At 39.0% G+C, this 27,396-nt stretch overlaps 1 protein-coding gene across 1 annotated transcript in view; it reads right to left on the bottom strand.

The window, feature by feature from the left end:
* The window catches only part of FRK (fyn related Src family tyrosine kinase), a 105,820-nt gene that overhangs the window by 28,082 nt on the left and 50,342 nt on the right, over positions 1-27,396 (bottom strand). The window contains exon 2 of the mRNA XM_036082231.2: positions 16,723-16,844. Within this exon, the coding sequence (XP_035938124.1) occupies positions 16,723-16,844 (122 nt within the window). The remainder of the gene's footprint in view (positions 1-16,722; positions 16,845-27,396) is intronic.

Raw genomic sequence — 27,396 nt, 5'->3', positions numbered from 1 at the left:
CCGCTAAGGGAACCCAGCTGAGGTTCTCTGTGAAAACCATAATCGCATAAGGGCAAAGATGATTACATTTGCCAACATGAAAAGATTGGCAGATTTGTGAGTATTTTACTCCCTCTGTTTTCCTAACCAACAGTAATAAAGGTACAGTGACTTTAAAATAAGAACAAATACATAATGTTTCCAGCTTTTTTAGAGAAGCCGTATAAGGATTAACTCCGTAAGACAAGGTACACATATTCAGCGCACGACTGTCCATTCTGATACTTGATATTCTTTATATAAAGACCCCCATGAACTCATTTCTCTTTGACCTTAATGTTTAAAATCAGAACGCATCTCCTACGAAGCCAGTAAGAAGCACAGCGTGCTTCCCTTTTTGCCCTGTCTGCCAGAGAATCCTCGGCTAAACTGATTTCTAAACTGTGATAATTATCTCCCGTTAGAGGCTCAGCAAAATCTATTTCTCTGTTCTTTTTCATTGATTTTGTCTTTTTTTATGTTTAGCTGTATTTTACACTGTTTCAGTACTGTAAGCCAACGTAAAACCTTTCGTAGAAGTAAGCAAACACATGAACATATAAAATGATAATCAAAGAAATGGTGCATCTACTAAACATAAGAAGGAATTCCCAATGGAATGACCTGCCCAACAATGGAATAGGCTAGTTCTCCCGGGTTTCTGTCCATGGGAGGTTTGCAGCTCCTTTTCACATTATAAAAGATTCCTCAGAAAAAACAGTATTAGTCTAGACAGTCTTTGCAAATTCTACTAGTCTTATCAACAAAGAGAATGTGATATGCGAACAAGAAGAAATTTTAAAGGTGATTTAGTCCCAATCCCTCCTTTACTGATGGGAAAAACAAAGCCCCGAGTTCTGAAATAAACTGCTAGTTGTTTGTCGGGCTGGAAGCCAAGTCCAGTCATCTCGGGTGTCAGCGAATGACAGTAGGAACAGAGAAAACTTTCAAACTCTTATTTCCTGATTCCTGGTTTTGTTTGTTTTAACCAAGTAATAATTTACTATTTTCTCAGGAGAATGTTTTAGATCTCAAAGCTTTCTGAATGGCAACTTTCTGTCCCCTCCTTGTCAAAACTCTCAGCAAGTTTCCCCACGCTGGAGAACTCGGGCCTGAACTCCTCTTCCCCCCACCCACTTTCAGTAACTAGCAGACATACTAAATAAAGTGAACATGAAAGTCACTGTGGACTGTAATGAGTGATAATCAAAATACCTTGAAATCAATTTTTATCTTCTTGCGAAAATACAAAGGAACTTCTCGTGTATTAGCCTCCTGGTCTAAGCAAGCGAAGTGGCTCACTTGGTCCTTCGGATCTCACTGTACAGTGACTTCTGCTATTGAATTCATTCCACAGTGTTGCCCCCATATATTGTTGGGGAGCAAGAATTCCTATCCCCTCAAAGGTCCTTCTAGGACTAAGAACCAAATTGACATGAGACAGATTAACAGGAGAAAAACAAATTTAATATAAGCCTACATATGGGGAATTCACACACACATGGAAATTCCAAAGACAGCAAAGCTAAATGAGGTATATATGTCATTCTGAACTAAAGAGAAGGGGGTAGGGGTCTGGGATTTCAGAGGAAAGAAATGTACTTCACAGGGTTATAAGAAGAGCAGATGTTTAGTAATTAGATGTTTGCCCTGCCATACAGATGGGTCACACAGATAAAATGTATCTTTGTTAATAACCCGTATTCTGGAAAGGCCCTAATTTAGATTCTTCTGTGTGCTTAAGGGAGGGACAAAAGTTTCTCTTGAGCTTGCAGGGTCTCAGGTGCCTTCAGCTCAAAATAATCCACATGCCAAAGTGGCACACTCGGGGCGGGGGGGAGGGGAGGACCTGTCCTGAACCCCTTCAATATTTACTGTGCACCTCTTCTACTGGATTCTGAGCCCTTCAATTGCATTTATTTATATAAGGCATGTCAATGAATCATTCTTTCTTGGCCTTTGCCATGGCTTCCAATAGGTGTAACATCCTTCCCCAACTCACTGACTTAGCATGTAGCTATGTGATTCCTTTGGTGTGGGGGCAAACACACCTATGGCACATCCTAGCAGAAGCTTTAAATAGTCGGAATAGTTTGCCCTCCTCTTCTTTGCTCTGTCCCCATCTTCTGCTCTCCACCCTGAGAGTGCCCTATCCCAGACAGCCGCTGGGCTCCCCCAGCCTGAGTCCCAGAATGAAAGCTACATGGCGCTGAACCTAGGCCTGGTACCACGGACAGAGCCTCGCCAAGCACAATCAAATTTACTCATGCAAATGAGTAAACCACCAAATTTCAGGGGCAAAAACTAGCTTTAAAGAAAGCAGCATGATTTCTGAGTAATATTTAAAAGAGGTCAAAAGATCCAATTTTGAAGGTAGCTACACCTTGCTCATACCTACTTGTGTTACCTTGGCCAAGTAACTTCTATCTGACCTCCAATTCCTTCAGTTATAAAATGAGTGTTTGGACTAGATGATCCTAAAGTCCTTTTCAGTTCAAATTCTCTAATTCTACTGTTCTAGCAAGGAGCTTTACAGTAATAAATATAGTCATTGCAACATTTGAATGTGGTGGAGAAAAATTATGATTTCTACTTCCTGAAGGAGAAAACTAAGACACAAACTTAAACAGTTAGATGAAATGTGAAAATCCTGGGGGTACGGCATTGTGACAGAGGCCCACCCAGGGAAACGTGGCGGGTTATACGTATTTATATATGATGGTAAACATGCTTGATACTTGAGATTCTACCCTATTCGCTGGGCATCCCTCCCACCCTTGAAAGCAGCTTCATTATTATACCTAATCCTTGTTTTTTACAACCTAAATTACCAAAACTAGCAAAACAAAATGCTGAAACTACACCACAAATTTCAAAGAGAAAAGAATAAAACCAGTATCCTCTTAGGTTCATCCCACACAGCAATTAACATAGTTTCACGGTCCCTTTGTTATGCCTAGACAGTAAGCTGCCATGATGGGCCAAATAGTCTGAGGGCTCATTATTGCTCAGGTTTGAATGCTAATGACAATGGCAAATATATTGCTTGCATTGTGCCAGGCAATGTCCTAAGTACTTTTCCTGTACTATATTAACTCATCTAATCCAAAGAACAGCACCAAGACATAGATACCATATATTTTTTAAGATTTTATTTATTTGAGAGAGTGAGTATGAGCCATGGTGGGGGGTGGGGGCAGCGGGAAGCAGACTCCCTACTCCCCACTGAGCAGGGAGTCCGATGCGAGGCTGGATCCCAGGACTCCCAGATCATGACCTGAGCCGAAGGCAGACGCTTAACTGAGCCACCCAGGTGCGCTGGTAGATACTATTTTTAATCATCATTTTGCTGAAGAGGGAACTGAGGCACAGGGAGGCTGAGTGATTTGCCCAAAGCCACACTGTATAAGAGGAAGAATCCAAACCCAAACAACGAGGCTACAGAGCTCATAATCATAAACTGTAATACTTTTAATGGGAGAATCCAACTAAAGCTCTGATGACCTCATCTTCCCAGCCTAGATTTTCTTAGCATAAAATTCTGCTTCCGGATTTCTTTCAAACTGCCATTGTAAGAAAGCAATTCTCATTTCTACTCCAATCCATCATTATTCTGTATAGTAAAACAAAGTGTTTTCCTTGATTTCAACTATTTGCTTACTCTTGTAGAAACCAGAGTAACACAGCACATCTACAGATATCTTTCCTATATAAGCGTGTCTTTTATATTTAGTTGGCACTTCTCTCCCACTGCCAACTAGAGTGTACACTTCATGAGGGCAGAGACCGTTTGCCATTGTAGCTCAGCCCTCTGAATACTAACTGCACATAATGGGCATTAAACAAGTATTGACTGACTGAATGAATGAATGAATGGATGGATGAATCACAAGTTCCTGAAGGCCTGGGTTATCATTTTGTTCAGGATTATACACATAAGAGATAAACCGAAAATGATGCTTACTAAAATTATATAAAAATAGGAATATAATTTTCATTTTTCTCCTTTAATGCTTTTGCCTCCTCCATATTTTACTTCTAGCAAAACATTTTTTAAAGCATCTGAAGGTGATAAGGAGCTAGTTCTGCAGAGAGAAGGGATTTAAAGAAAGTTCCTGTCCTGCTAACACAAATAGGAAAATAAATTTAGTACCTGCCACGCATAAGCTTTTAAGACAACAGAATACTTTTTCAGATTGTAGCTCCTGTGCCAAAGTTTCTAATAACATAATGCAAAGCACGTTTCTAAAATGCATTAGAAATGACTTCGTGATTGATGCGATGCTGATAAATAGTTATAAAGTAGCTAATATGCATATATCATTGTAAATACATAGTTTAAAATTAGAGCTATTAATTTATTAAACTGGACTGTATTTATTTCACTCACTTACTCCATCATGAACACATTTTGTGTAACTATCACCACATAGTAACTAGATATCTGAATCATTAAGAAAATTTAAACTTTGGTCAATTTTTTGACATGAATAAAGTAAAATTACTGCAGTAGGATGTGTTTCCATTTATAGCACAGGCTGCTGAAGATATTTTAAAATTGTAAACTTGTTTTCAACTAAAATCAGATATTCCTTCCCTTCCCATAAATTAATGGGTCATGAAACCTAAAAACAAAAACAAAACAAAAATCTCCTGTATTGTTTCTGTAATGGCATGTTATCTCCTGACGTGCCACAAGAGGGAGCAAAGTCCCAAAGCAAGGGTCTGATTGAAAGCCCTCCGACGGCCCATAGTTGTAAAGAGCGTAAGCAGAAAGCAGAAGCCAGCATAGTGTTTTGGTTTTAAAAGAAAGATAGACATAAAGCATTCAGCATTGTAGACAGTGTCTCTGTTTGTATAAACACTATATGAAATATGCTGGTTAGGTTTCTTCAGGATTCTTTCTACAGGATTTTTTCAAATATTTTTTTGCCACTTAAGAGTAACTAAAAGAAATCGATTAGATGCTTAATTTAAGAATCAGGCAGCCTTGAAATGCAAACATTTAGTTACTCCCTGAAGTATAAACTGGACGAGAATGCTCAAGACAAGAATGCTCAAGACAAGAATGCTCAGTGGAAAAGAGGACGAATTAAAAGGCCTGTGGGTCACTGACTCATTTCCAGAGCCAAGATTAATTTCCTGGTTGATCCAAAACTCAACATCACGCCTTCTCAAATGTTCTTCTCTTTGCCTCCTGCTGTCTTCCACTGCTCAACTTTTCTTTTGATCTTTCCCCTTTGTCCCAGTTTGAGATCATTAAGTTTCTATGTTATCTGGGTCCAAGATCTAGAGAGACCTGGGTTCAAATCTCAGTTCGGGCACTGGCTTGCTATTCAAAAATAAAACTCATATTGACTTGATCATGATCACATTTATAATATATACAGTCTACTACCTTGACAGTTATTCAAGCATACAGGTAGTAATGGATGAATGATTTACAGATCTCTACTTTGTCAAAGTGCTCAAAATAATTCCCATTTTCATCTAAGGAGTATCATCTGATTTTTTTCAAAGTAAGAAAGGTTCTTAACAATGGCCATTATCTGAACAAAAAAAAATTAATTTTGTGCACACTATTTTCCATTTACTTCTACTCACTATTAGGTAGTGTTGACTGTTGTCTCATTCCCTGTAATGCCCTCCCTTCTTTTTTTTTTTTTAAGATTTTATTTATTTATTTGACAGAGAGAGACAGCAAGAGAGGGAACACAAGCAGGGGGAGTGGGAGAGGGAGAAGCAGGCTTCCCGCCGAGCAGGGAGCCCAATGCGGGGCTCGATCCCAGGACCCTGGGATCATGACCTGAGCTGAAGGCAGGCGCTTTACGACTGAACCACCCAGGTACCCTGATTGCCTCCCTTCTAAATCCAGGAAATAATTGTTCTCTTCTCTGGGTGCTAAATGCACTTTGCATATAAGTGCTTTGTATGCATAATAATCAAATGCTTGTTATAGTGTGAGCTAGTTGTTTATACAATTATGCCACATAACATACACAAAAGAAAGGTTCATGATGAATGGGTGAATGAATAAATCAACGAATAAATGATTAAAAATAGTTCAAAATACATATTCCTCCCAATATTTTTTAAAATTGCTTTTCTATATAAAGAAAAGTGAAGGGCACCTGAATGGCTCAGTTGGTTGAATGTCCAACTCTTGATTTTGGCTCAGGTCATGATCTCAGGGGCCTGGAATCAAGCCTCTTAGCAGGGAGTCTGCTTGTCTCTCAGTCCCTCTGCGCCTCCCCGCCCCTGCCCCTCTCTCTTTCACTCTCTCTCTCAAATAAATAAATCAATCTTTAAAAAAAAAGAAGAAAAAAGCGAGGCAAGAAAAAAATTAGTAGCAAACTCTTAAAATGATTCAACCTTTAGTAAACAAACATCTATCAAAAAAATTTTTCTACATGCAAGACACTGTGCTAAGTCCTGAGTACTTTTCTCATTTCAGAAAGTAAAAAAAAAAAAAAAAAAAAAACCGGTTAGGAAGAGGGGAAGTTCAAGGGATGGTCATGTAATAGCTGGTGTTCACCTTGTAGGAGGCACAGTTTGACTACAGAGAATAGGAAAGATTAGGCTGGGAGACGGCCTTGAGCAGTACTATAAAGGGCTGAAATGTCAAGGTAGATAAAAATTTATGCGGTATGCAAAGGAGAGTTATCAAAGGCTTTGACTCTTCTAGATAAAAGAGATTAATGAGATACAATATCCAAATGCAACGCATAATCCTTTACTGCATCAAAACACAAATAAATAAACTAGCAGGGACATTAGGAGAGATTTGAGTATATACTCTATAATAGATAATATTGTTCCATCAGTGTGAAATTTCTTGAGTTTAATAATGGTATTATGGTAATGTAAAAGTATGTCCTTATTCCTAGGACATACATGCTAATACTAAAGTTTTTAAAGGTGAAGTAACATGATATCTGCAACTTCTATATAAATGTCTATATAAAAAGACATATATCAATATATGAATGATGAAGAGAAGATAAATGTCACAAGGTATTAAAACTGGTGAATTGGAGTGAAGGTATACAGTTACCTTTTTAACTTTATCAATAAGATTCGGGGGAAAAAGACTTGATATTGTGGGTTTTTATTTATTTATTTATTTAGTCTTTCATCAGTGGTGAATTTTTCTTTTTTTTTTTTTAAATGTTTATATTGAGTTTTGGTGTGGGAAAAGAAGGGTGTGGAAAAGAATTCTAAAACCAACTCAATTTTCATTCTTTTGAAATTATTTTTTCCCTGGATGCTCACAGAATTCTTCGTTTACCCCAATACTAAATTATTTTGAAAAGACACACTAGGTATGGATCTTTTTACATGCAACAATGTGAGTCCTTTCAATCGACAAGCACAGATTTTCTTTTTTAACTCAAGAAAGTTTTCTTCTACTACATATTTAACTGTTCCTTCCAATTAATTATTCTTATAAATGTCAAGAAAAGTCTCCTGTTTGCACATTATCTGCCCTCACAAATTTTCACGTTTTTCTTCTGTGTCTGAGAGCATCTCAAGTCTCTCTTTACATCCCTAAGGTGACAATTTTGCTGTTTGCTATCTCCATCTTTTGCCTTTTTGTGCTGCTTTTTATGCCTAATTTCTTGGAATTTGTATTTTCTTGAATTTTATAACTGCAAATCAAATGCTTTCAAAAATTTTCTTCTGTTCCTTTTAGTGAATATGTCTCCAAAGGATGAGTTTTCTGTACATCTTCAGCTTACCATTTATCATCTCTTCTACTAGGATTTTTTTCCCAAACCACATCTTACAGAAAAAGAAATGATTCTCTAATCAAGTGGTTTGGGCAACTCTGGGTTGAAAAGTTAAGTTTCTTTACTATAGGACTTCTAAGACTTTCATGTGCTTTGTCGAGTCAGGGCAGAGGCAATGAGGTGTTCTTCAAATGCATTTAACCCCTAAACCTGTTCTATGGGTCACTTTCAGCTTATCAAAGACTTAATGTGCTGGAACATAAGTTGGGAAAGTTTGTTATTGAGTATACAGAATCTCATTACTTCTATTTTCCCCCCATTATACTCAATGAAAAGAAACTTGGCATTTCAAAAATAAAACATATGCACAGGTCCTCCTCTCCATCCAGTTGAATAAGCGTACATTTCCTTCTCTTAGTGCATGCACAGCAGGGCTGCTAACGCACCCAGCTTCTGAGCATATTGCCAATGTTCAGCAACTGTTCAGCCCCCATGGCTTTGCTGGAAGAAAGGTGGATCTTCTATCCCCTGGCACACCTGCTGACAGTAAGGAACAGAATTCACTCCTTGCTATGGACTGATGCTTGTCTCCTCCTCAGAGTCATCTGCTGAGGCCCCAATCCCCGGTATGACGGTATTAGGAAGTGGGCCTTTGGGAGGTGCTTAGGTGTGGATGAGGCCATGAAGGTGGAACCTCATGCAGGGATAGGGCCCTTCTAAGGAGAGGAAGAGACCAGAGCTCACATGCGATGTCTTTCTCTCTGCCATGCGAGGATATAGCAAGAAGGCAGCCAGCTACAAACCAGGAACACTCCTCATCAGACACGGAATCTGCTGGCACCTTATCTTGGACTTCCCAGCCTCCAGAATGGTAGCTTGCTGTTTTAAAACCACCCAGTCTGTGGTACTTTGTGATAGCACATCAAACCAAGACAGTAATGCTGAGTTGTTTGTTCAACCAGAAGGATGCATGAAAAACACAATTACAAGAGAGAAGCGTTCTCATTTCTCTCTTTCTATAAGGTTAAATCCACCTAGTTTGCAGCACAGTATCATTGCCTGTCAACTTCCATCTGTACAACGTTTACTGTGCGGGAAGCGGCTGTCTCACTTGGATGCAGAGAAGGAGGGGGCAACCAGTGGATGCCAAGGGAAGACCCGACCCACTAAGTCATTCCACTCAGGACAGCAGCGGCTGCCTGGTTTCCTGGGAGCAGCATGTCCTGCCTCAGAAACACACACTGAGCACAGGTCAAACCATCCTTCCTTCTTCTTTATGATTAGATGTGAAAGTCAAAATCTGTTCCAGCCACTTCTATGTCAGTTCATCTACATTCACACTGAAGTGGGGAGAATATCTACCCAGAGTCTAACAAATCATCAATGGACAGACTCCGTTTACAGAGCTGCTCTGATTCTGTATCTCTTATGTATGTTCTTTTTTAAAAAATATTTTATTTATTTATTTGAGAGAGAGAGCGAGCATGAGTGTGGGGCGGAGGGGAGTAAGAGGGAGAAGCAGGTTCCCCGATGAGCAGTGAGCACAAAGCAGGGCTCCATTCCAGGACCCAGAGGTCATGACTGAGCCGAAGTCAGCTGCTTAACGGACTGAGCCACCCAGGTGCCCCTCTTATGTATATTCTTGAATATAAAACCGGAGGATGCTAACTCAAATAATTTCAGCTAGCCACTATTTCCAACTAGAAGTACAAAATGGGACAAAATGTAAATAATCAGTTTAATCTGGCAACTAATAAAATGAAAAAAATAACAGCATGGAATACATCATGAATTACAAAAAGGTAGCAGTTTCCCCGACCTCCACATGACTTATCAACTTCCCACTTATTTATTTAATATCTGGAATTTATTATTGTAACATTACATTCAAAAAGCAATAATAATGTGCATCATTTCTTTTTTGTGTTTTCCTCCAAATAGCTCAAAATATTCATACAGAAAGGTTTTTTTTTTTAATAAATAAGACAAGGTAAGCAAAACCAGAAACGAAAATTAAGATGAATTAGTATGTGGTATTCAGAGACAAATGAAAGAAGAAGAAAAAAAATAGAAGCAAGCCCCTAAAGAATACTGTGGCTTCTAGAAATGTTAGTCATAGATTTTCAATAAGAGAGAAGATTTTTCCATGAGCCAGTGCCCTAGAGAAAAGGTTCTTTGCCTGTGCATCTGTGTGTGTATGTATACATACAGACAGAAACACAGATATATGTACTACATAATAAAATGTTAATTTAACTTTATAGAGTATTTAAAACATTTGAAATATAATTTATCAGTAGTAATGTTAAGAAAAGGAAATGTTAAGAAATGCCCTAACTCACAAAAAAAGCCACTTGTTATCATAGGCAATGATATTTGCAATTAAGCTGAATACAACTAAATTATGACTTTAATTAAAAGGCATTTTCTAAGATGGCACCAACATGTTTAAAATTTAATACATTTTATATGAGATACTGGAGTTATTAACATAAAAATTTCTTTCTGCAGCACGTGCACTTTTTGAAAAGCAAAATATCTTTAACCAATATCAAAATGGTCCCAGAATCCATAGAAGTTTCATGGCATAATAAATTCAAGGAGCAATTTTTTCCAATCATTGAATACCGGCTCCTACTTGAGATACACAATTGTATTTACATTCATGGTTAACAGTAATAGAACCGTTGACACACTCTTGTGGCCACTATGTCCACATTAATTTTAAACGAAGAACGAATGGATGGCTCAGGGGACTGGTATGAAACACACGGACTCTTGCCGTTGGGCCAGCAACAGATGAGCATGAATCAGCAGATCTCAAGATGTCTGGGCGTAATAATGGTATCTCAGTGGTCAGTGGAAGTGAGTTTGGGTCTAAACCCTGTGCCAGGCAGACAGACAGAGGCCACACTACAAGTGATGTCCTTTTCCAATTTGATCTCGTCTACAAAAGTCTTATTACCTGGAAACAACTAACCTGTCAAGGTGAGAAATAGTCTGTCTAAAATAAGCCTGAAGCCCCGCAAATAGGATTATTTGTGATCTTGCATGGTCCAGACTTCAGAGGTGTAAGAAAGTGACAATGGCCTTGCTTATCTCTGCTCCTGGTGGACTGTAGGGTAAAGAGGTGAGTGTTTGAGCATCTGCTGGCTTTACAAATGATACGGTAACTGTGGAGATAGAGAGGAAGAAAGTAACAGAAGCAAAACACGTGTGTGTCTTCTGCCCAAGGAGTTTATAATCTAGTTTGAGAAGCACATTTTTACCTACAGTGAAAGAGGTGCTCATAAATATAAATGAAATCTTGGAATATGAAAGTTCGATGTGAAGGACAGACACAAGGTCAACACGAAAGGGTGAGCATCTTCCCTGATGAAGCTGCTGTTCTCATTAGCCTTTGAGTTACCTCAGAATTAATTTATAAGACATGCAGAAATATTTACAAAGTTGTATCACTTTGTATCCATGGTATCACTCAGGTTAATCATCCATATTATTCAGAAAGTTGCTTCAGATAACTCCGGCCACTTTCAAGCGTCAAAGCTACCCTGAATGAGCAAACACATAGTCGCCCCAGCCAAGGGCCTTTAACGAAAGTGATATCCTTTCTATAAGACACTTCTACCCTTTGTGCAATACTTTAATCAAGGGCAATCTATTACTTGGAAGGGCAAAAACAGTGATTTGGTTCCAATTATCTCTATTTACTTTAAAATTAAAGTATGTCGCTACAGAGGCCCATCTTATATTCTTAAGAAGGGACTTCACAGCAATCACAATCTATCATAAGTGCATATTCCATGGGACGGACATGTTCACTGTAATGGAAATTTATCATAGTAAGTACTCTGCTCAAATTCAGCAGAAACAAGTCAAAAAAAAAAAAGAGAGAGAGAGAGAGAGAGATAATGGCTACTTGTATGTTCACCATATGTGCATTGCCTCAAACATCTCTAAGCGTTCTTGCCTTGGTCTTTTCTCCTCTCCCACTTAAGCCATCTCCTCCTATATTTCTCATCTTGACACTATCCCCCCCTCACTCAAGTCAGAGATTCGAGAGTCATCCTAGATTCTGTGTCCCGATAGTACCCCATTTCTGATCAGCCACCAACTCCTGTCAGTTCCATCTTCTAATTATTTCTCTTTTGCCATACGTCTGCCCTGGTTCAGGCTGTCATCTGTGGAGATAAGCAGGACTCTCTAGTGAAGAACCCTAGGAGTTCATTCTTGATTGTGTGGCAAGGACCCACTGGGCCTGTTTCACTGTCACCCTCTATCAGGAGGAGGGGCTGCACCTAAACTCCACTTCCAAGAGATCCCATGGTTTCCTTGGATGAAAAAGGAGCTGCAGTTTCCACCATGCCCAAAGCCCATATGTGGTGAGATTTCCAAACAACCTGGCAAATAGTTGATATCCAAGCCTAGACTGCTCAGCACCAAGACAAAGCTGCTGTTGCGAGTCCTCAGGCAATTCCCACATTTGCCCCATAAGAAAAGCTGAGCAACAGAAGGGCCTTGTGGCTTCTGGGGCTGCCCTGTGCCTGAGCGGAGCCTCAGTGGGACCAGCTGAGCTTGGGTCCCGCTGCCCCTCTGTGCGGAATGCTGATGAACTCTGCCACCTTGCACCTGCAATTTCAAACAGTGACAAGTGATGCCACTGTGTTTGCCTGTCACTCCTCCGCAGACAATTACCTGTAAACCTCGTCCCTTCTCCACATGCTCTCGAAGGTCAGACCAGGTCACTTTCTGCCTAAAACTTCCCCCTGTAGAACAAGGTCCAAATTCCTCACATGGTATACAAGGCCCTAAACGGTGTAGCTCCAACTTTCCTTTCCAGGCTCATTTTCTACTATTCCTTCTCTCCTCTCCTCAACTCCATCCCCACTACACATGCACACACACACACACACACACACACACACACACCCCACAGACATACAACCCTGTGCACTTGCCTTCCCACACTGCTACGGGGCAACAGAAATTGGCCAGAACACAAATGCTTCCTCCTCTGTGAAACCTCTTTGCCCTCCTCCTTAGAGACTGGGTCCCTGCCCCCACCACCTCTCACTAGACAGCTTATAATCTTCCTAAAGACTGACTGGGTCCAGGGACTGTGCCTTGCTGTCTTCACTGCCACTGCGCTTCACCTAGCAAAGGCCTGGCCCATGGTAGGCACCCGAATGTTTGTTGAAGAAATAAGCAAATTGTATAAATAAATGATGTCAACTCCTGAATGCATCTCCTTGAATACTGCTGAGGAGCTTGTTTGCCTCGTGTCCTCAATGTCGTCATTTTTCAACTATCTTCAATCTGTTACCACTTGCTCTTGAAAGGGTTTCACTGAGGACTAATCTGGAATTCCCGCTACTACTCTGGAGGCCTTCGTATGCAGAGTTGCCTAAAGTAAAATTACAATGTGCAATGCAGAATCTCTTCTGAAAAACCTACCTGCAGCTCAGTTTTAGCCCTCAAAGTGTATTTTCTTTAAAGTGTATTTTAAACAATAATATAAATGCGTATAGAACTCAAACATCAACTTAGTATTAATGGTAATAACAATAATGACTGTCTTTAAAGGACTTGATTGAAGTCAAAAAATAGCCAAACAAGTTGACATGCAATTGAAATTTTCTATTTTTTATCAGAAAAACAATTCACTACCAGTGACAAATAACAGTAGGGCTACTAAAACTACCTGTCAGGCATCAAAGAAGACAGATTCTCTGGCTACCACATATAATATGTAGTATCCAAAAGCGCTGCTGTAATTCACAGCTAATTAATGTCTTGCCATTATGAGAAGTGTCATGGCTCTAACTCTCCTTCCAGATCTGCTCAGACCTCAGAAGAGCCGACACAACAAGGATCACAACAGGCCAATTAGCCCCACCCCAACCTTGGGCTGCTGCCTCTCCAGCCCGCCCCAGCAGCAGTAACTCATGCTCCATCACGAAGCTCTCTGACAGCTGCCGGCCAACGCCACCCAAGGAATAAGAACAATATTTCTAAGGAAAACGCATGTGGGGAAGACAGGGGTAGAAAAGGGGTATTATTTGCCTTCCTTTGGCAGCACACAAGTCAGCAAAATGGAAGACCATCAATTCAGACTGATTAAGGGGACAACTGCGCTAAGAAATAAATCCATGGTATATCTGAAGATCCTCAGTGGTAATCAACAGTCAGCAGTTGGGCTGTTTGTTGGTGTATTTGTTTGTTTTAATGTGGACATACTGAAGACCTTTTTCTTTCCATTTTTCTCTTGGATCACCCTCCCTCTGGCTAATAAGAAAATTTTCCTTTCAGTAGAATATAATGGTCTGCATTTACTTTGTCCCCCAGTGAATACACAGCAATCAGATAATTTGTTTGAAAGACTCTAAATCGTTTGACTTCATTCAAAAAGAATATATAATGATATGCTGGTTTCCAAGCAAGGCCTACAAAGCTTCCTAAATCCATAAGCAAGCGCTAGAGCATTCTCAGCACATAAAAACCAATATCCTTATAATTTTGTTCTAAGCCTGTAAAGCTGTTTTGTTCCATAATATTCTACTTAGAAAGTGTTCAGAACAGTCACTGCAGCCTGGGCATTATTCAAACAGATAACTCAAGCAATTCTACTTTCAGTTTGTTTTCCTCATGGAAATCTTCCTCTCTATGTTTAATGCTAATCTAAAACATATAATCTAGCTCTTAGCTAAATAATAATTACCTAATTTTGCATATAAGTATTGGGAAAGCCAAATAAACAAACATGGATGCATTTAAATTAGGAATTCTCTTCTATCTCTTATCATTAAGTATAGAGATTTTCCAAAAGACTCGTTTTTCTTCCTCTCAGTATAATATTCTCATGGAAATCTTCAAATATTTATCCATAAGGATGTTCACTGCATCATACTTTATTAGCAGCAAGATAGCTAAAAATAATGAAAATACATAAAACATGAAATAGATTAAATGATGAATTACCCATACAATGGAAGGTTATGTGGTTTCTAAAAATAATGATGTAGAAGAATATGAAAGGACATGCAAAATTGTTCACAGGACACTGAGAGACAGAATAAGAAAAATGCAGCCTAGATCCACTGTGTGTGTGTGTGCACACACAAATATGTGTGTATGTATATATAAATATAGATACGCATATATACACATATCTATATTTACTTTTTTTCTTTACAAGATGATCTCCATTTATTTTCTGAATATGAGTGTGTGTTTGTTTAAATAAATATACTTACAGGTGGAGCACAGAAAAAAAGCTTGCCAGGAAAGGTATTTCGATATTAAAAATATATCTTCAGAAGGTGATAATTTTTATTCTTCTTTGAGCTTCTCTATTTATATAACAATGTCATGATCAGAAAAAAGTTATTAGATCTAATAAAATATTCGTGTATGTCACCTGGGTGTGTACAGGTGTGCCCTGGTATGAAGTCACAGGCTGATGGGGCATCAATTCTAATTGGCGAATGCCCATCCTGTATCAGTCATTGTATTTTATTATTACCTTGGGTATAAGCAAGATTAGAAAGGTCAGTGGCACATCATACTGGAGCACATTTCAAAAACGGTAATCAGGACAGCATCCTCTAAGGAGGGGTGGATTGAAGCCAAACAATTTGAGAACACCATATTAACTTGGTGCAGGATGAGGCAGGGGCTGAAGGATGGAGCCTCTGAAAAAAGGTGCTTCAACACCTCTGCCCTTAATCCTTTCCAGCTCCCATCCATCTGCCCCGATATTTGGACTACCTAGTGAAAAATGGGTCCCCAACACACACAGTCTGGCCTGAGTTCAGGTTCAATCAAAGTTCCTAGGACATGTGAGCTCAGGGCCTCCTTCCCCAGTGCACCTTGGAGGCTGTCCTGACTTCAGCTCACTGAGCCAGGCAGACAAAATAAGGTGCCGGGGCATCATGTTTAATAAACATTTACTGCAGGGCAACAGGGATAAAGGAAGGCAAAATCCCTTCCCCCAAAAGGTTTATATCTAGACAGAGTGCACGCTTTAAAGGGGATAATAGCACACAATGCGCCTGGACAAAACAGAGGTCAGAGCAGAGTAAGGAGAGAAAAAGTCTCACATGACAGATGGTCTGGATGGTCTTGAAGAAAGGACGTTCTGTAGCCTTGCAACATACACCAAGAAACAGATTCTTTAAAGATTTCTTTATTTATTTTAGAGAGAGAGAGAGCATGAGCAGGAGGAAGGGCAGAGGGAGAGAGAGAGAATCTCAGGCAGACTCCCTGCTGAGTGTGGAGGCTGACCCGGGTTGGGGGGGTGCTCCATATCATGACCCCGACATCGTGACCTGAGCCAAAACCAAGAGTTGGATGCTTAACCGACTGAGCCACCCAGGCACCCGAGAAACAGATTCTTGAAGGCAGAGACATGCATGTAAGCACCTGTAACTATCAAAGACAATTCTCAGGTGTTTCTTCCTTCCTAAGACAATGTAAAGTAAACATGTATTTGACTCTTAGTTAGAAAACTAACTACATTTGGCTAAATTTTACATGTCATGGAGTTAACCAAATGCAATTGCATCCAGCATTTCAACTCATTTTCTATTTACCAGGCAAAGACAAATGAAATGCAAAAACTCAAACTATATTGGGGAAAGATCAATTTTGACAACAGTGTAGTTTTCACTTTTTGCTTATCATTTCCCTAGAAGGATAGTCCCTTAGATAAGACAAAAGTGAGAAAATGCGGCCAGATCTGTATGATTGTCATTTCATATCCAGAGCACATGTATTTGTTTACAGAGACTCCTATCCATAGATAGAAACTGCTTGCTAATTTCTGTATTACTCTTGGGTAGTTCAGATTTAATTTGGTACTTATGAAAATAAGAAATAAGGCAAATTTCAGATTAACTTGTCCATGTTCACACAGCAGGTTCATTCCTACAGACTCTCAAACCCACACTTAAATCACACAAAACAATGTCCATACCTGAAAGGGCGAAATCTCCTTTCTGGCTTTCACTTTCTCTGATTAGAAAGGCACCAGTCTGATTTTCTGAATATAATAGTTGTTTTTCTGCTTCTGTTCTCTTGATTGCTCCAAAGAACCACCTAAAAAGAGACAGATGTAAACTTTAATTAACCAATCAACAGTCATTTTTTTAAGGAGCAGGAAGTTTGGCAAGAAAGCGTTCGAACATCAGAAATGTTTGCTATTCTTCAGTGAAACTATTACAGGTATAAATGTACCTTTCGATACTTGAGATGATTTTTCTGGATGTCTGTAACCCTCACCAGGAGCCTTTTAAAAATTACAGAATAGGAATTTGGCTGATGCCTGCTACCACATTCCTTCTCACATCTGCATTCTGAGAGGTAATGTGTCCTCCTTCTGTCAAATTCAAAGCCTCCAGGGTAGGCCCACCCCATTAGCCTGCTGTGTTCCATGCTCTATAATTACTCATCATCACCATCAAACTTTCACCGCCTCACCTAACACCTTTTAGGTGTGAGGAGGCAAACATTCCAGTCAATGGATTTATATACTCCACATTAAAGTATGAACAATTAAAAACGTAGTTCTCTGGGCATTAATTCCTCACCCCCCCCCCAGCTCCATCCATTACTGCCCAATGCCACCACAATATGAGATGATTTTGCATGTTTCGGAGGAACTTATCAAATATAAAGGAAATTGTACTTGGTGGAGAGATGGATGTGAAAAAGATGCTTCCACCTGGGAAGTATCTTCCTAGTGCCACCCCCACTTCTTATCTTTACCCTCCTATCCTGAACATTCCAGAAATGTAAAAGTCAGATACTGAACACACACGTTTGTGAATGTGATTAACCCCGACAAAGAATTATGGATTTTATTTTATTTTTCAGATTTTATTTATTTATTTGACAGAGAGAGAGCACAAGCAGGGGAAGCAGCAGACAGAGGGAGAGGGAAAAGCAGACTCCCCGCTGAGCAGAGAGCCCGATGCGGGGCTCGATGCCAGGACCCTGAGATCATGACCTGAGCTGAAATCAAGAGTTGGATGCTTAACCAACTAAGCCACCCAGGCACCCCAAGAATTATGGATTTTAACGCTGGAGCCAGCCTAAGATGTATATCAAGTCAGTAGACACTAATGTTATAATAAGAGGAAGCTGAGAAAACCTGCTTTTCACTGATGGCCCCTCACTCTAGAGTCACAAAGTTAATCTTTATCATTTAAGATTTTAGGTACAACAAAATCTTAGGTACAGATTTTATCTTTTCAGGTATCATCTTTAAAAACGTAGACACTCAAAGAGAGGAAACGTAGGCTTGAGGGAAGCTATACGGGCTGTGTGAGGAGCTGCCGGCTGAGGGAGGACACACAGGCCACACCAAAATGGCTCCAACTGGTCTGACAGGTCATGGATATTGGGGAGCATGAGTGCACTGAGGGTGATACAATCGGAAGGAAGAGGGGGAAAGGAAGTGAAAAGAGAGACACTAAAACATAATCATTACCTCCTAGCAAAGGCAAGGTGCTTGTTTACCATTTTGCCAATCATCAAGTTGGAAATTACACAATCTTAACTATATCAGTTAGGACAAGCCAGGTTATATTAGAGTAATGAACAGTGCTAAAAATCTCCATGGTTTAAGACAACGAAGACTTGTTTTTCCCTCAGCTGCATGTCCAGAAGGTCGCCTGGGGCTCTGCTCTAGGTCTATCGCTAGCTCCACCAGGGCATTTCCGTCTCCACGCTTCCACGATCGCTGAGGCAGGACTAAAACATGTGGCCAATCACAGGCTGGTTCCTGGAGTTTCTAGTTAAAGCTTCTATACAAGAATGAAACTATTGCAGATAAGTCCTATATTTGTGCCTAAATGCAAAGAGAGTAGGAAATGCAGTCGCACTGTTTCCCAGAAAGCAGAGAGCTGGAATCATATGTGGTAGACTGTACTAATGACCACCTCACCGATTCAATATCAGGGACAAACTGATGTCCACATACTGTTTATCGGACGGAAACTATGGAAGGCAGGGAAACATTCCAAGGGGCTATGTAATGAATTCACAGAAAAATAGAAATGCATGTTTTCTATGACTACAGAAATAAGTCAATAGAATAATGGGAAAAAAAAAAAAAAACTCAAACAGACCCAAACACACAAATTAGAGATGAAAGTACAGATTATTCAAAAACCAATATTAGTACCATGAGTAATCCATATGGAAAAAATTGATTCTACTTACAACATACAACATAGTTCTGTGTAGATTAATGACCTAATGCAAACTTTAAAAACTTTCTGAGGCTACCAGACTAGGGAGGGTTTCTTAGATAAGAGAAAAAGAAAAAGACATAAAAACCTTAAGGGAAAAGATTGATAATATTTCTTATACCACAATTAAAAACTTCTACAACAGCAAGATTATTGTGAAATAAAATTAAAATACAAGCCACAGACCTGGAGAAAATATTTGCAAAGTATATAACCAAGAATAGGCATAGTTTTCAGATTACATAGAGACCTATAATCAATTAAAAAAAAAAAAAATGACAGGGGTGCCAGGGTGGCTCAGTTGGTTAGGCGCCCTACTCTTGATTTCGGCCAGGTCATGCATGGTCTCAGGGGCCATGGGGTCAAGCCCTGCCTTGGGCTCTGCGCTCAGAGGGGTGTCTGCTTGGAATTCTGTCCCTCTCCCTCTGCTCCTCCCCTGAACTGGCACATGGGCGCGCACGCCCGCTCTCTCAAAATAAATAAATATATTTTTTTAAAGATTTTATTTATTTATTTGACAGAGAGAGAGAGAGCACAGGCAGGGGCAGAGGGAGAGGGAGAGGGAGAAGCAGACTCCCCAGTGAATAGGGGGCCCAATGTGGGACTCGATCCCAAGACCCCGGGATCACGCCCTGAGCCGGAGGCAGACGCTTAACTGACTGAGCCACCCAGGCGCCCCTAAAAAGAATTTTTAAAAAAGAGACAACACAGTAGAAAAATTGGCATAGTATATAATTGTACAGTTCATAGAAAAGGAAAATCCATTAACTAATAAAAATAAGAAAATAAGCACAGTCTCTATCTGTACCAGTATTATTATCTATACCAATAAATATTAAAACAATGAAATTTCACACTTCTCAGGCTAGACAAAATTTAAAATTTTCACATTCGGGTATTGGGAAAAATGTGAAACAAGAACCTTCATACAATACTAGAGGCAATATCATGTGGTACAACTACTTCAAAGAACAATTTGGCAATATCTAATAAGGCTGCATACCATTTATATACCACTCAATTTCACTTCTAGATTATATACCATATGTGCTCAAGGAAATAAATCACAAGAACAATCACTGAAGAATTCTAGCACTGAAAAATTGGAAACAATCTAAATGTCCATTGTAGGGGAATAGGTAAACTTAGTTGTAGATAAAAGATAGAATAATATACAGCAGTTAAAACAAATTGTTGAGGGACAAAAAGGAGCTGAAGAATGATACATACTACTATAATGTCCTTTATGTAAAGTTTAAGTGAACATACAAAAAACACTATATATTTTTATGGACAGTTGCATGCTTAATGAAAGCTAATAGTTAATAACTAATAACATTTTTTGACTCCATTTCCAGAAATGGCAAAATTTCTTTGCACAAATATTTCAAGCACATTAGCAACATGGATCAAATATACTGATCAACCCCATGCATTTCCTTGATTCTGAGTGCATTGATTATGCATCAGCATTAAAATGTTTGTTCAAAATATAAATATTTAAACCTTTACAAGAATTACAATTTATCTAGCAGATTAAATTCTTGGAAGTATGATTATATCTCATATATCTCATCATTCTTAAGAATAAATTCTATTATATGTTTTATATACATACATTACATTTGTATTTTGTATAATCAAATCTGTAAATGATGTATTTTCTCTGCCCAATATATGTATAAGCAAGCAGTTTTGTAAATTGTAGAGAGGAACTCTGTGGTAATTTTTTTTAATCCTTTTTTTTTTTTAAAGATTTTATTTATTTATTTGACAGAGAGTGAGAGACAGCGAGAGAGGGAACACAAGCAGGGGGAATGGGAGAGGGAGAAGCAGGCTTCCCACAGAGTAGGGAGCCCGATGCGGGGCTCGATCCCAGGACCCTGGGATCATGACCTGAGCCGAAGGCAGACGCTTAACAACTGAGCCACCCAGACGCCCCTTAAATCCTTTTTTTCTCACCAATTTTGGATTCTTGTATAATAGTTTTGTACACCCACTTTACAAGGCAAATCACACCAGTATTGACTCCACAGTAACAATGAAATGGATATAAATATTTGACTGGATGCATCAGCTCACTTAATACCTGGAATTTTACTTGGCTGACTACCACCAGGAAGCGACTATAAATAAAAAATTGTTTTCTGGGTGTAGTGGCATTATAACGCCATCAATAAATACTCAACGATGACACAACCACTCTATGTTAGAGCATGTGCTGAATCATTAGGGCACGTGCTGCTGTGGAGACTAATCGGAGAAAGATAGTTCTTTCCACCCTCTGCACATGGGAAAATTGTGCCGTAACTTGTGGTCTGAGCCTGTGAGAACTGTCATTTTTCTCCGTTCTGCCTGCTAGAGCCCCCGTTGGCCCCATTCCAGAGGGTCACGCACATCCCAGCATGCTCACCACAGCCACTTTTAATGCTCTCTTTCTGCTCTAATTCTTGTGTGCAGTAAACAGTGAGTGCTGAGAAGTGATCAGGATATCCCAGGACAGATCCCGGGAGAGTCTTATAGGTTAGTGACCCTTGAAGTGTGGTTCCCGGATCAGGAGCATTGGCATCACGTGCAAACTTGTTAGAAAAGGAAATGTGCAGGTATCCCCCATACCTACTGAATCAGAGACTGTGGGGTGGTGCCCAACAATCTGGGTTTCAATAAGTCTCCAGGTGCCTCTGATGCCCAGTAAAATTTGAGAACTACTGAATTATAGGAATAGCAAAAAAAAAATAAAATTTTTTATGAGACAGCTGAGAATATTGTTAGTTTGGTGTTTACATGTGAAAATTATCCAATAAAATGACACTACACACATTTTATTGACCTTTAATGAAACTAATCTTTATTGCTACACCATGAAAGAGATCTTGATTAAGAATAACCAAAAAGGAGAGGAGACCCATTATAACCTAGGAGAAGGAAATGCTGCAAATAGATGAAAATGGAGCAAAAAGCATAATGTCTGCTTTGGATGAAAGGAGTATGTGATTGAAGTCTAAGGTTTATTTTGCAAACATTTATCCAGTGTCTATTGTGTGTAAATTCTGTAGCACAGACCCAGAAAGATCTGCAAGACATACTCCTGAACGAAAAAGAGTGAACTGCAGAGGAATCAAAATATTAGTTTTATATATATTTTAAAAACCAACAAACCAAAACTTATATGTGCTTACTTCTCTGGAGATTAGTGAGAGAGAACAAAACCGATGGCAAAAAAAAAAAAAAAAAAAAAAAATTTCACTTTTTACTCTGCATTCTTCTCCATAATGTGGATATTTACAGTAAGATGTAGTTTTATATTACTTTGCAATCTACTTAAACAGAAAAAATCTAAGGAAGCCAATCAGAAATATGCTATAAAAATCTGCATGCTGTAAGACAGCTAAAGTAGAAACTTTGGCAGTTAGAATTGATAGATACAAGAAAAATCTCAAAAGAGTACAGGACGGGTGCTGATGGATGAGAAGGGAAACAAACAGAAGAGCAAAAATGACCCCAGGGTTTCAAATCTGGATGACTGAAGAACAATATACCCAGCAACGCATTAAAGATAGGGTACCACAATGATTAAGAGCTACAGCATCTCACTGGGAAAATTAACCTCTCTATGCCCAGATTTCATCATTTGTTAGCGAAAATAATAATAATAATAATAATAATAATAATAATAACTGCCTGGTAGGTTTTTGTTTTGAGAGTAAAAAAAAATGATGTATATCAAGTGCTGGATGCCTGGCTGCATTCATGCTCAATAAATAGCACCTATTTTCAGAAAACTAATTTAAGGGAGAAATTATATACTTGGTTTTAGACATGTTAGGTGTGAGGTCATGAAAAAACGTGAATAAATATGTGAACGTGATCTCACTTCTCTAGATGTTTTTGTATTGGAAGGTTCCTCCCCAGTGATTTTTTGGTCCTGCCTGCCCATTCTTGACTAGGACATGCTGCCACCAGGTGGCAGTAGGCCATTTTACTAATTCAAAAAGGCTGTACTGTGATAACTGAAGTACTTTGTTTGACAAAAAAGACAAAATCAGTCTTAAAAAAAAAACAAAAACAGAATTTATGTGTTATTACTGAATATCAACATTTAAATAATATAGATATCAATCAAAATTTAGGGAAATCAATATGTAAATAGACATGGTACCTCCAGGGGCACCTGGCTGATTCAGTTGGTAGAGCATAGAATTCTTGATCTCAGCGTACCAAGTTCAAGCCCCACATCGGGTGTGGAGCCTACTTAATTAAAAAAATAAATAAGATTAAAAAAAAATAAAAATGTGGTACATCCATTAATATTTCCTCATTTCTTCCTCATAGTCTTCACAGACACATGTCACAGTGGATAAAACCTCCCATCATCCTCACCAGCGTGGCTTGGGAGACATCAGAGACACAAACATTTGCAAAACACCTATAGTTTGCAGGGTACGCCCATCATCCACGTTTAGTCATTTATCATATCTAAATGTAAGGTGTGAACTCACAGTCCCTTGAGCTATGGCAGTTCCGTATGATTCCCCTGCATCTATCTGCGTCTCAGCAACATTGCCAGGACAGCCCCTGTGAAGTCCCCTTCCTGTCCAGGTAAGCACGTTCCTGTCCAGGTAAGCACGTCCCTCTCCTCTACTAAGTCTCCTGAGGCTCAGCAGCCCCTTTAGCTCACAGAAAGTGAACCCCTGCCTGACACTCTTTTCCCACTCACATAGCATGATAAGGACAAAGAAAAAGCAAATAATGCTCATATGTATTTTATTATTCATTCCCTCCTTTTCATTTCCCTCATCACAACCTTTGTCTGCTTTATCATCACCACTTAGATCATGGCAATATTTTACTTTCTGTTCCCTTTAATATTAACAGCTTCTGCTTATTGATCACGTACAAGGAGCCAAGGACTGCTGTTACGGTGACACGCATTACCTTAGACTCCCCCGCCTTGCTTACGCCACCGCCACTAGATTAATCATTTGATCATATGACCTGATACATCTCACCAAGGCATACACATAATAAGTTTTAAGGGTTTCCTTTGCTTATGGAATAAAATCCTTATTGACCTGGAATTTCAGGCCCTCTACCATCTGGACACCAGCCACTTCCTGAACAACGTCTCCCCCACCATCAACTCTTCGGCTCTAGCTAAACTCATTCTCTTATGGCTATTTGCATTGGCATCACTTAAAGCCGCTTCCCCAGAATTCCCAGTCTTCAGTGACCACCCTTCGGTTTCGCATGTAGCATACAAAAGTTAGAGCTGCTCTTTTTTTATTATTATTATTATTCCATGTTCACTTGAGGCTACAGACCTCCCCGGTACAAAGCCTAACGGCTAACACCCCATATACCTTTTGGAACAGTTAAATACCTGTTGATGAAACAATACACTGTACTTCAATGTGGGCATTTATATGTCTTCCGGTTTATACTGTATGTTGAACTAGATAAAACCTGTGTTGTCATGTAATCATTTATCTGCGCTTGCCAACATACTTTGAGTGGTAAACGCTTAAGGGAGAAGCCTTATCTGTCCTGGGCCAGTTGCAACACAGATTCAGATGTTAATTGGCCACAGACCACAGATTCCAATCTGACAACTCTCTTCTCCCAAAGAAAACATTTGCCTATGAATGTAAAGATCAAAAATGAAGCTGATTTTCCTGTCCTCCCACACACAAGCGTATCAGGGCTGCCCACATGTAAAAAAAATGTGTGATAAAGTGACGTATCACCATCAATGTCTGAGGTAAGACTTGCAGTCACAAAGAAACCAGGAAGCTCCTTGGTTGGTTCATTTGATAAAGCTTTTTTGTTGTTCACCTGTACAATCATCATAAGAAGGGAATTTTGAAGGAACTTCTTTAGAAAGGAAGTAAGTTGAACTAACTGGTACTTTCCGCCCTGGGGAAGGTGTGGTGCTATATGTTTGTAAGGATATGACTATAACCTGAACCCACCTGCCAGCGTCTAATAATCAAAAGCAATTCCTTCCCCCAGAAGATCAGCGAGAACAGCCAGCCAAGACCAGGTTTACCGATCAATGAGAACGGCAGAACTCCAGCGCTAGGGGAATACTGCACATAGAATTCATGGCTTTTTTACCATGATTCTTTAGTCTTTCAAAGTTAATTATTTTTTTTAACTGTCTTTTTTTCTTTTTTCTTTTTTCTTTCTTTTTGAATTTTTCTTTTTCCCTTTTTCAACCAACATCTTATCAATCCCTTTTTTAAAAAAAAACATTTTTATTTTTCATTTTTAAAGTCATATTCTAACCCTTCATAGTAGTTACCCGTATTTTTGGCATATATATATAAGTTGTTCTCTCTTTAAAATCTTGAGATAGTTTCTTCTAACAGATCAAAATAAACTCTAAATCTCTAGTGTATGGTTTTTTTCTACTCCCTTGCCTGATCACATTCTCTCCCTTTTTTCTTTCTTTTTTTTTTTTTAATCCTCTTCTTTCTTTTTTCAAACAACTTATCAAATCCTTTTATAAAATTTTTTATAATTTCCATCTTTACAGTCATATTCCATCCCTTCATCATATCAACCCTTATTTTTGTATATATATAAGTTTTTCTTTCTTTAAAATTTTTGGGAGGGACTTTCTTTCAACAGACCAAAATACACCCAAAATCTAGTGTGTGGCACTGATCTATAAACCAGCCTGATCATATCTGATCACATTCTGTTTTTGTTTTGTTTTGTTTTGTTCTGCTTTTGTTTGTTTTTATCTTTATCTTTTTCTTTTTTCTTTTTTTCTTTCTTTTTCTTTTTTCTCTCTTTCCCTTTCTTTTCCCACTGCTTCAGGTCTTTTCTGATTTGTTTAGAGTATATTTTCTGGGGATGTTGTTACCCTGCTAGCATTTTGTTCTCTCATTAATCTATTCTCCTCTGCACAAAATGACAAGACGGAAAAAATCACCTCAACAAAAAGAACAAAAGGTAGTACCGACTGCCAGGGACCTACTCAATACGGACATTAGTACGATGTCGGATCTAGAGTTCAGAATCATCACTTTAAAGATACTAGCTGGGCTTGAAAAAAGCATGGAAGTTATTAGAGAAACCCTTTCTGGAGAAGTAAAAGAACTAAAATCGAACCAAGTAGAAATCAAAAAGGCTATTAATGAGGTGCAATCAAATATGGGGGTGCTAACTGCTAGGATAAATGAGGCAGAAGAAAGAATCAGTGAGATAGAAGACCAAATGATGGAAAATAAAGAAGCTGAGAAAAAGAGAGATAAACAACTACTGGATCACGAGGGCAGAATTCGAGAGATAAACGATACCATAAGACGAAACAACATTAGAATAATTGGGATCCCAGAAGAAGAAGAAAGAGAGAGAGGGGCAGAAGGTATAATGGAGCAAATTATAGCAGAGAACTTCCCTAATTTGGGGAAGGAAACAGGCATCAAAATCCAGGAAGCACAGAGAACCCCTCTCAAAATCAATAAAAATAGGTCAACACCCCGACATCTAATAGTAAAACTTACGAGTCTCAGAGACAAAGAGAAAATCCTGAAAGCAGCTCGGGAGAAGAGATATGTAACCTACAATGGTAGAAACATTAGATTGGCAACAGACTTATCCACAGAGACCTGGCAGGCCAGAAAGGACTGGCAGGACATATTCAGAGCACTAAATGAGAAAAATATGCAGCCAAGAATACTATATCCAGCTAGGCTGTCACTGAAAATTGAAGGAGAGATAAAAAGCTTCCAGGACAAACAAAAACTAAAGGAATTTGCAAACACGAAACCAGCCCTACAAGAAATCTTGAAAGGGGTCCTCTAAGCAAAGAGAGAGCCTAAAAGCAACATAGACCAGAAAGGAACACAAACAATATACAGTAACAGTCACTTTACAGGCAATACAATGGCACTAAATTCCTATCTTTCAATAGTTACCCTGAATGTAAATGGGCTAAATGCCCCAATCAAAAGACACAGGCTATCAGATTGGATTAAAAAACAAGACCCATCGATATGCTGTCTGCAAGAGACTCATTTTAGACCCAAAGACACCCCCAGATTTAAAGTGAGGGGGTGGAAAACCATTTACCATGCTAATGGACACCAAAAGAAAGCTGGGGTGGCAATCCTTATATCAGACAAATTAGATTTTAAACCAAAGACTGTAATAAGAGATGAGGAAGGACACTATATCATACTTAAAGGGTCTCTCCATCAAGAAGATCTAACAATTGTAAATATCTATGCCCCTAACATGGGAGCAGCCAATTATATAAGGCAGTTAATAACAAAAGCAAAGAAACACATCGACAACAATACAATAATAGTGGGGGACTTTAACACCCCCCTCACTGAAATGGACAGATCGTCTAAGCAAAAGATCAACAAGGAAATAAAGACTTTAAA

The sequence above is a fragment of the Halichoerus grypus genome, chromosome 9 (assembly GCF_964656455.1).
Source record: "Halichoerus grypus chromosome 9, mHalGry1.hap1.1, whole genome shotgun sequence".
Classification (NCBI taxonomy): domain Eukaryota; kingdom Metazoa; phylum Chordata; class Mammalia; order Carnivora; family Phocidae; genus Halichoerus; species Halichoerus grypus.
This window is presented reverse-complemented; position numbering and strand designations above follow the sequence as displayed.